At 52.3% G+C, this 10,623-nt stretch overlaps 1 protein-coding gene across 1 annotated transcript; it reads left to right on the top strand.

Moving 5' to 3' along the window:
• Positions 1-2,168: 2,168 nt before the first annotated feature.
• On the top strand, positions 2,169-3,664 carry LOC123050824 (probable isoaspartyl peptidase/L-asparaginase 2). Its single transcript, XM_044473554.1, has 2 exons — positions 2,169-2,634; positions 3,080-3,664. The coding sequence occupies exons 1-2, from the start codon at positions 2,239-2,241 to the stop codon at positions 3,662-3,664; spliced, it is 981 nt and encodes a 326-aa protein (XP_044329489.1). The 5' UTR covers positions 2,169-2,238.
• Positions 3,665-10,623: the final 6,959 nt, after the last annotated feature.

The following is a 10,623-nucleotide window of genomic DNA, read 5'->3' as shown; positions in this document are numbered from 1 at the left end:
CTCCGTTTTTGTAAGAACTCGGTGCTCCGGGCCGAGTCGTATGTGACGCACCGTAGCTGATAATGGCAATGATATTTCAGCACATAAAAATAATAGGAAAACGTTCCCAGCCGGCAGGCCGGCGGAACTTTCAGCCGGACGACGTGTCCTCCGGAACAGACCACGCGTCCTCCCACAAGTCCATAGGCCGTGGGGCTCACGAACCGCTTATCACGCTCACGCTCCTCCTTATCTTCTTCCCTTCTTCCTCTTCTGATTCCCCTTCGTCTCCCTCTTCTTTCACACATCACCACACAAGGAGCTCGCCGCCGACGGACGGTGGTAGCACATGTTGTTTGCCGCAAGCAAATCGCCCACCCATCCCCACAGCCCCCCCCCCCCCCCCCCCCCCCCCCCGGCCCCGCTCCCGGAGATTCGAATCTCTTCTTTCCGCGCCGCCGATGCCATGGCCGTGCACTACCCACTCCCCTCGTCCCCTCCCATGGCCATGCTGCAAGCTCCAGGACGCCATGGTGGAATCGAGCTTTGCGACATGCTGGCACCAGTGGCAAAATTTGCTGGAACCGGCGCCATGGTTTGTTGCGTACTTGGCGGCACACACGCATCCCTGCCGGCGAGATTTGTTGCAACCGTCGATCCGTATTGCTGGAACTGGGTTTTTTTTTTTGCTGGAACCGTAGGGCACAGATGCTACAAACATCATCAGCATGCAGCTCGCCGGCGATTTTTTTGCTTCAACCGATGATCTCATTTGCTGGAACTGGGTTTTTTTTTTTGCTGGAACCGTAGGGCACAGATGCTACAAACATCATCAGCATGCAGCTCGCCGGCGATTTTTTTGCTTCAACCGATGATCTCATTTGCTGGAACTAGAGATTATTTTTGCTGGAACCTGCAAACGTTTTGTTTTGCGGCCGACGGCGCTAGTTCTTCGGCTGGCTGCGAGAAATTGCTACCACCACAGGTGCTGGAAGCAGTGCCCATTGGTGCTGGAACCGGACACGGCCTTGCCGCTGCGGTGTTATTTTTGCTGGAACCACTCTTCTTTTTTGCTGGAACTGACTAGTGTTTTTGCTACCAACGACTCCTGGTGTTTTTGTTGCTGCGATTTTTTTGCTGGAACCGATGTTATTTTTTGCTAGAACCGGCTAATTTATTTGATTCAACGAGGTTTTGAGTTTCTTTGCTGGAACACGGCGGTGAGTTGCGACGACGTCGAGCAAGAGGCGGTGACGCTGGGGTCCTACAACCATGGCGACCACGCGCTGGAAACGGCCGGTGATAGAGCTGCAGTCGTCAATAGAAGGAGCTGGGACCACTCACGGCCATGCTGCAACAATCCCTACGGCCGCCGGCGAGGGCGGCAAGCTGCAGTCCGGGGCGGCAAGCTGCAGTCCGGTGATGATGCGGCGGTGCTGCAGCGGTTAGCGACGGAGCTGCGTGCCACTGCATCGTTGAGGCGGATGACAAGCGTAAAGATGGAGGCAGACACCAGCGCGCGGAGGAAGAAGAGGAACTGCGTTGACTTGGTGAGGATTAGATCTAATGGTTAATAGAGGGTAAATCGTGTGGCTGCGACTTGACCGGCCCAAATTTGGGCCGGTGCGCCGGCGCGTATTACTGCCCAAAATAATAATACTAGTACACATGGAATCCCTAATCTTCCTTGGCTCGTCAAGACAAAATGGTGTGGGTAACCCTAAAAACAGGTGTGGGTAGACCAGATAATTCGCTAAAATAAAGACCAGATATATAATTGAGAAATGGCAACAGCTGGAACATCTTTTGAATGGAATGGCAACCGAGATTGATTTTCCTTTTCCTAAACCAAGGCCAAAAGTGCATCATCTGATCTACTCCGTATTAATTTGAGGCCTCACGACCTCACAGAATTTGGCAGTTCCTTCATGGGTGATCTGGTCTGATCTCCATCACGATTTATGGATCCAATTTACGGGATCGTCAATGGGAAAGTTCATCTAGCCTAGTAATAAAAATTGTTAGAAACGCAAGTGACAGCGGTTTCGGCAGTAGAATCTCACGCACCCCCACGAGATTACGTGGTAATTTGATGCCATATGAACGAGAGCTCCATCGCCATCGTCTCTCTCTCGTGGCTGATTCCCCATAAATACCGCGCCATATATCCATCCCTTCTTCTCCAACACACACCAACCAACAGAGCAACAAGAAAGAAGAGAACGTAGTGCACAACACACCACCACCAACAGCACACGCATGGCGCGCTGGGCCATTGCCATCCACGGCGGCGCGGGCGTGGACCCGAACCTGCCGGAGCACAGGCAGGAGGAGGCGGAGCGGGTGCTGGCGCGGTGCCTGCAGGTGGGCGTGGACATGCTCCGATCCGGCGCCACCGCGCTAGACGTCGTGGAGGCCGTGGTGCGCGAGCTCGAGACGGACCCCTGCTTCAACTCCGGCCGCGGCTCCGCGCTCACTCGCGCCAGCACCGTCGAGATGGAGGCCAGCATCATGGACGGCCGCGGCCGCCGCTGCGGCGCCGTCTCGGGCGTCTCCACCGTCCGCAACCCCGTCTCCCTGGCGCGCCGCGTCATGGACAAGTCCCCACACTCCTACCTCGCCTTCGATGGCGCCGAGGAATTCGCCCGCGAGCAGGTAGTAATGAATTGAGATTCAGTTTTACCTCTGTTGATTATGTTTCCTACTCCCTCCCTCCGTTTCAGTTTACAAGTCCTACACGTATATCTAGATTGTCAATTTTATCACCCTAATATAAATTATATAACACAAAATTATACCTTTTGAAAATAAAACATCTGAAGTTTATATTGGTATATTTTTTTTTGTTATATATGACTTGTGTTAGGTTGGTCAAATTGACGACCTAGGGATACGCGCACGCCCTATAAACTGAGAGAGAGGGCGTACCTAGGATGAATGCACCCCCACTCAATAAGGAAACTATAAACTTGATTATGTTTCCTGTGGAATGTGTTGATCTTTATTTGCATCAAGCAGAGTTAACTGAGATTAAAGACAATTTTACTAGTGGAATGTGTTGGTTTTATTTGGCTTCAAATTAACTTTGATGTGCTTGCAGGGCTTGGAGGTCGTGGACAATAGCTACTTCATGACGGAGGAGAACGTAGGCATGCTCAAGCTCGCCAAGGAGTCCAACAGCATCCTCTTCGACTACCGCATCCCGCTCGCCGAGGCCGCAGCGTCGGAAAGCCACAATAAGAGCGGCATGGTGATGAACGGGCTGCCCATCAGCTTCTACGCGCCAGAGACGGTGGGGTGCGCGGTGGTGGACTCTAGCGGCCACACGGCGGCGGCCACGTCCACGGGCGGCCTCATGAACAAGATGACGGGCCGCATCGGCGACTCGCCGCTCATCGGCGCGGGCACCTACGCGTGCGGGCACTGCGCCGTGTCGTGCACGGGCGAGGGCGAGGCCATCATCCGCTCCACGCTGGCGCGGGACGTGGCGGCCGTCATGGAGTACAAGGGCCTCGCTCTCCAGGAGGCCGTGGACTTTTGCATAAAGGAGCGGCTCGACGAGGGTTTCGCGGGTCTCATCGCCGTGTCTGGCACCGGAGAGGTGGCCTACGGTTTCAACTGCACCGGCATGTTCCGGGGCTGCGCCACCGAGGACGGATTCATGGAAATCGGCATCTGGGAGTGAGCAAGCAAGCGATCGCGGTGGCCGGTCTGAACTCTGGAGATTCTTTTTTAGTGGTTCTAGTCTGGGATCCCGGGTATAACAGTAGTAGTTCTAGATTGGTGATTGCGAAAAATAATTATGATGATTGTGATTGTCTAGGAAAATAATAATGTGAAAAATTTCTATGGCGTCTGAAATTACGGCTCTCTTCAGTGTTCATTTCAATTTTGACCAAAAAGGAGCCCCCCCCCCCCCCCAGTTTCACCTTTTATTAAAGAATTAATTACATTTTTACCCCGAAAATACACGATTGTGACAGATTTTACCTCCAAATCGTCACATTTTGATCCCCTAGTTTAAAGATTCCTTCTGCATTTTGCCCCATTCAAATTTTCCGCCAACGAGTTCTAATTAGGTGACGGTGTCCTAGACTAGGGGGTGCTTGACATATGAGCCGGGCCAAGGACCGCCAAAATGATCAACCAGTTGGCCACGATCGGCTTGCCCACAACACCAGGTGGATAACTCTCAAATACTACGCATACAAAACTTTGAGATCATCTTCGTCGCGACTACCCCGTAACTGACTTATGTAAACCCGGCACCCCCGACATATATATAAGCCGAGGGGTGAGGACCGTAGACAAAAACTCTCATACACACAATCTCGTGGTAGATCAACTTCTACTTTGGACCCGATCGAGATCAATACAATCAGAGCAGGACGTAGGGTACTATCTCTTCAAGAAAACCCAAACCTGGGTAAATCATGTGTCTCTGTTACCATCGTGTAAGACTACCAGCTCAGGACCCCCTTCCCGAGATCTGTTGGATTTCATTGGCGGCCCATGCAGCTCCCTCTCTGTAGTCGAAGCGGTTCAATGGCGCGCCTTCAGATCGGCAATTAGGTCAGCTACGACATGACTTTCCTGCCAGGACAACTTCTCGTCTTCGGCAACATCACCCTCCATGCCGATTCGACTGGCCACCTCAGCCAGATCGAAACTTTTGCCCCAGGCCGGAACCTCGGTGAATACACCACGGATTCCCACGGTGAAGTCCCGTTTTCAAGCTGGGTGCCAAACCAGATCAAAGATCTGAAGGCGCGCCATGGAGGAGAAAACCCTGAACTACAATATGTTGATGAAATCAACGAGTACAAGCTTTATGCTGATGAACAAGGTTGAGTAATTTGAACTATAAAGTTGACGGTCTAGCAACCGTAAAAGAAGGGATCACGTATACCCTAAATAAGTTACGAATAAGAGGAAGCAATGACCCAGAATCTAGGTGGGGTAGTGGCCTTCATATATTTTCTAAACTAGATATCTAGAGCCTATGGTGTTAGTATTTTGCTTGAATTAGATACTTTATCGACAATGGTGGAGTTTTCTCTTTGGTCGGCGCAAAAGGATATCTGTCGGACATGCATGTTGTATAATCTTTGTGCTGGTATATATCAAGAAATATTATTCATGTTTGTGAGATCTCGAATGATGTTACTCCTAGCGAAAAACTAATAATGGTGTGTTCCATATGCTCGTGAGATCTTGTATTGCCTCAAGAACATGCAAAACAAAATGAGTGGTTTTGTACCCACAACCAACAACGGACGGTAAATCAAAAGGGCGATGTTGGCACCGATTGGCTGACCCAACTTTCGATCGGCCCAATGCCCGCCGCGCGATGTGATCTGGCTCGGTCGTTCGGTCTGATTCCGTCACTTCTTCCACCTTACGCAGAAGCAGCAGCACCCCAACCCTCGGGAGCTTTGCCACTTGCTTGCCGCCCTCCCCAGCCATCGTAGCAGGCCGCACATTGTCGCTTTTGATGCCTGTCATCCTCCCGTCACCTGCAGTTGGTTGTCCTCACCATGGGTTGCAGCAGGTTCATATTCCTAGCAAAATGCATGCCTCCATTTTTGCAGCAAAGTAGCCCTCTCCGGTCGCCGCCTCCCGCCATGGCCACACACACCCTCGTCAACGTTCGTGTTGGTTAGTCAGTGGCAGTGCACGCCGACGCTCGCAGTACCACGGTTGCAGTTTCGTGCATCGCCGTTGCAGCTTTTCTAGCCCACGGTTGTAGTTGTTCTCTGGTCGCCAGTCGCAGCTCACGCTGCGCCCCCATCCCAAGACTGAGCATTTGCTGATTCCAACAATCCATCTCACTGTTTGCAGCAACAAAACCTTGTGTTCAAGCACCTCCGCAACTGTCACTGCCATGGATGTAACATCCGAGTCACTGGTTCTAGCAAATCCACCTACCAGTTCCATCAAAAGATATTGTCGGTCCCAACAACTCCCCTGACCGCTCGCCATCGTGGATGCAGCATCCCTAAACACTAGTTCTAGCGAACCAGCTCATCGATTCCAACAAATTCCTCTGGTGGTTCCAGCAAAATTCTTCCGGCGATCCCGCACCTTCACTGCATGGTGCCAACAAAGTCGCTCACCGGTTCCAACATATCCGAACAATGGTTCCACTAAAAAATCCACCGATGGTTGCAACATCGTCACTGGCTATTGCATCTCGCAGGCTCGCCATCAGGCCGTTCCAGCACAAGTAGAGGGGACTAATTCCTGAAACAACAAACCAGTTGCAGAAACAACAGTCGCATTGCAGAAACAATCCTGAAACAATGATCGTGTTGCAGAAACAATTCCTGAAACAACGGCCGCGTTGCAAAAGCAATTCCTGAAACAACGGCTGCGTTGCAGAAACAACTACCATGTTGCAAAAAATTGGAGATTGCAGAAACAATTCCTGAAACAACGGCCGCGTTGCAGAAACAATTTCTGAAACAACGGTTGCATTGCAGAAACAACTACCATGTTGCTTCCGTCGAATGGTGGTGAGAGAGGAGCGACGACAAGCTCACCTCACCGGCGAGGTGGCGCACCGCACGCGGCTGACCGTCATGGTGGAAGCGGGTGACAACGGCGACGATCGGTGCGAGGCCTAGCTGCAACGGCGCACCGCCGCGGCGACTGGTGATGACGGCAAAGGCCTGCCTAGCCGGTGAGGATGGCTGCCAGCACGTGGCGGTGGCGAGCAAGGGCACACTCATGGTGCAGACGACCATCTCGCTTGGCACCGCTGATTCAGGAAGGAGATTGAGGAGATGAGGATAAGGTACGAGCCATGGCTGTTGCAAAGAATGTGCTGGTGCGGTCCACAGGGGACGCGTGGCAAGCAACCGAGGGGGCGGACGCAAACGCGCCGGGTGATGTGTAACGTTTCCCATATTTTTATTTTATTTTCTATCTTTCCATTTTGAATGTACTGTTCATGAGGGCGTCCCTACACGCCCGGAGCTGAAAAGAGTTCGGTCGTAGATTCATATCCCAGTTTCCCTCCACTTGTATGTTTTGTTTTCACACGAATTGTAATGTATCAGGGCAGGGCTGGGCCGGGCCGGGCCCTGCGTGGGGTGGACTAATACTATCGATAAAAAGGGTAGGAAGAGTATGGATCTATCTGTTCCGGAACCTGCCTTTCCGGCCCCGTCTGGATCTGGATGCGATTGTTGGCTGGAATAAGCCGCAGCGACGGGTCGGACGCGTCGGGCGCGTGTATGGGCGTGCGCCGGGCGTGTCGGGCACGTCGGGTCCGCGGCGGGGTCGTGTGCGTTGGTCAGCGCGTATGTGCGCCTGTGTGTGAGTTCGTTAGACAGACGCGCGGAGTGTCGCTGCGCCGGGCGCTGGAACCAGTTACGTCCCGTTGGCGTGCGTGCGCGGCGGGCGCGGGAGCTGAGGAGCGCGGGGGCGTGGAGAAGTGGGCGTCGGGGCTGGGCTGAAGGAGTGGAAGAGCAGGTGGCTCACGCCGAGTCTCCAGGAGATCGCGTACGTGCACGTGGAGCTCGGCGGCGGGCGTTGCGTGTGTACTGCGTCTAGTTGCATGCATGGTGGAGTTAGTTAGCTCGTGTGAGTAGTGCTATTAGTGGTGGCCGAGTGTAGCGGCAAGCCAAGTCAGTGCGTGTGGTAGCTAGCCTGATGTGTGTAGCTGGGGTATAAAAGGCCCTCCGTGTACTTGTTGTAGTCCAGTGTGCTGAGTTCGTGCTCAGGAAAAAAACAAGCGGCCGTACGTGCGGCCGGCGGCGTTCGTGCGCCGGGCATATCTTGCTGTCCACTGCCTCATTCCTCCTCCTTCTTTCTTCTACGTTTGAGCGAGAGAAAGAGGGAGAGCTCCGGCGAGAGGCGAGGCGAGGCTTCGGCACCAACAGCGATAAGTGACGCTTCTGCCGTGACTACCCACCGTGAGTGAATCGTAGGTGCAGCGATCAAAGGGCTTCTCATGGCCAGGTTCGAACTCGATCATCATCACGACGGTGATGACGAGGAAGAGGGGACGAGCATCGATCCCTGCCTGGGTCCTCGCTCTGGTCGGACAAGGAGGATGTACCATCGACAATTCACCCACGGAGGAGGAGCCGGCGGCTGCGGGCTCGACGACCTTAGGCGTACACAGTTGGGAGTCAAACAGAGACAAATCGGCGGAGCAACTAGCCATGGAGGCCGAGGCGGAGATGGCCGAGGAGGACAAGTGCTTCGCCTCGTACAGGCGCGCCTGGGAATCTAGGTGCGGATCATCCAGGGGATGCGGTTTCTTTGAAGACGCGAGTGAGTAATTACTAATTAAACACGCATGCATCGTCCTCTTGCTCGATCAATATTGCTTATCTACTCCGTTGAGCACACCGTTAACCTAATTTGGAGCTTATTAATTTGCATCCATTGCAGCGCTACTGAGCTCCATGCACTTCACGCACCTGACGCCTCCTCACCTCAGCTCATGCGGGGGCAACGTCGGGACGGCCATGCAGGTCTTCTCCGTCAAGATCGCCTGAGATAAAACGGGGGCCTCCGGTGGCCATTGTCCGTTTACGGCGTGGTTGCTGCCCGGGACGCCGTCGATCACAACCGCAACCTTCTCTTTTGTCGCGAAAGGGCATGGAGCCAAACGATCCAGCAACAGGTACGTATGCTATCATATTTGCTTTTCAATTTAGTGTTGCTTAGTATAGTAGTCAATGGCGTGACTGATCGACGATGCTCGATGCTTGCAGGATCCTTTTCTGCACTTGACCGGACCGTCTCGTGCCATCCTGCTCACATACCCTCTTTACTTTGAAGTCCAGCTAAGAGTTCAACGTGGAGAACTGTCTGAAGATAGAGCATTGATTACTTCGACAAGCCATTACGCCGGACGATGTACCGGTGTAACAGCCATTCACTTTGAGAACTGCTTCTGCAAAATAGAGTCGTGCTTGGAGCTGCTTGCCGACACGGTCCAAGCCACCATCTTCGGCGTCCGTCTTGTCAGACAGAAAAAGGGGACACGGCCTTTTGAACATGGATGCCGAGTAGCTTGCTCCATCACATCGTATTCACGTGAGGTCATCGATGGCAAAGTCGCTTATGTTGCTAATCCCCCCTCTGGTGAAGTCATCCTGCTTGATCCTAGTAGCCCAGCAATGCATGTGGGTTCAGACTGTTACCTTGATCTGTCAAGGCGTGTGGTCAACTTGACGGAAGCCTGAAAGTCGTCGTACAGTCCTATTCATCATCTGGTGATGTCGCCGCACGAGGCTATGTCTCCTTCACACTCGATTCTTGCGGTGTTAGCCAGAAGAAATTTTATGTCGGTGATGCTCGGCTAGAGATTAGTGTTGCTTGGTCCCTCCTTGTTGAGGACAAGCTTGATATCACGTCACAGGGATGGGTGCCCGAGCTGCAAACAACGCAGAGCTAGTGTTTCCATGCGGAGGGTTGGATACGATCGATGTGATATGTCTCCATTCAGTTTAAACTCCTTGAAGAAAATATACGAGAAAGAGACAACTTCACAAAAACTTGGATTGGTATATTCAGAACATTGTGTTGATATGTGATAAGAAGCTACACCTAGTATATAGTAGGTCTTGATTCTGGCACTTGGTGGGAGCAGAGATCGATTGACTTCATCACAGCAAGAGATAGCTTGAATACTAGCCTCGTTAGTACCTGTCTTGGTATGGTTCTCGGTATGAGCGCCAGTGGGGGTCGTCGCGTTTCGGTTAAACCTGTACATAGAGATGCCTGAGCAGCTGGACGTTCTTCAGGCCCGAGCGAGCGGCCATGGCTGGGTTCGCTTCATTCCTTCGGATCCTCCCTCGCCGTGCTTGTCGTCGATTGTTGGTGGGGTAGGCGATGTACGAAAAGTTGCGAGTCCGTCACGACCACGTTATGGCATCAAGGCGACCACTACTAGTATAGGAATCAAATAAGAGAGAGAGAGAGAGAGAGAGAGAGAGAGAGAGAGAGAGAGAGAGAGAGAGAGAGAGAGAGAGAGTGACCTCGTATCTTGCTAGGGTTAGGGTTCAGTAAATACAATCGAAACCTGAACCTGACATATGTACATTTTGATTTGAGTCACTTGTATTATTTCCCATGTTTTTTTATCCGTATATGGCATGGGCAAATAAATATCCGAGCGGGGGTCGATTTACGGTTATATATTGGCGAATGCTTGCAGCATCCTTTTCTGCGCTTGATTGGGCCGTCTCGTGCCATTCTGCGTACGGAACCTGTTGACTTTGAAATTCAGCTATGAGTTGAACGTGGAGAAATGTCTCAAGATAGACCATTGATCTGCGCGACACACTGTCACACCCCACTTGGTCCTGGCGTGCATACCACTTGCTTTGAGAACTGCTTCTGCAAAATAGAATTATGCATGGAGCAGCTTGTGGAGACGGTCCAGGCCACAGCCTGCAGCATCCGTGTGGTCAAACAAGGGACACGGTGTCATTTTGATCTTCAATGCCGAGTAACTTGCTCGACAACATCATACTCACACAAGATCATTGAAAATGAAGTCACTTATGTTGCTAATGCGCATTCCGGTGAAGTTGTGCTGCTTGATCCTGGTAAACTGGCAATGCCTAAGGGTTCATTCGGATACCTTGATCTATTGAGGCGTGTGGTCTCCGTACAACTTCA

The sequence above is a fragment of the Triticum aestivum genome, chromosome 2D (genome assembly GCF_018294505.1).
Source record: "Triticum aestivum cultivar Chinese Spring chromosome 2D, IWGSC CS RefSeq v2.1, whole genome shotgun sequence".
Lineage (NCBI taxonomy): Eukaryota > Viridiplantae > Streptophyta > Magnoliopsida > Poales > Poaceae > Triticum > Triticum aestivum.
The sequence above is the reverse complement of the archived record's forward strand: the minus strand, read 5'-3'. Positions and strand labels throughout refer to the sequence as shown.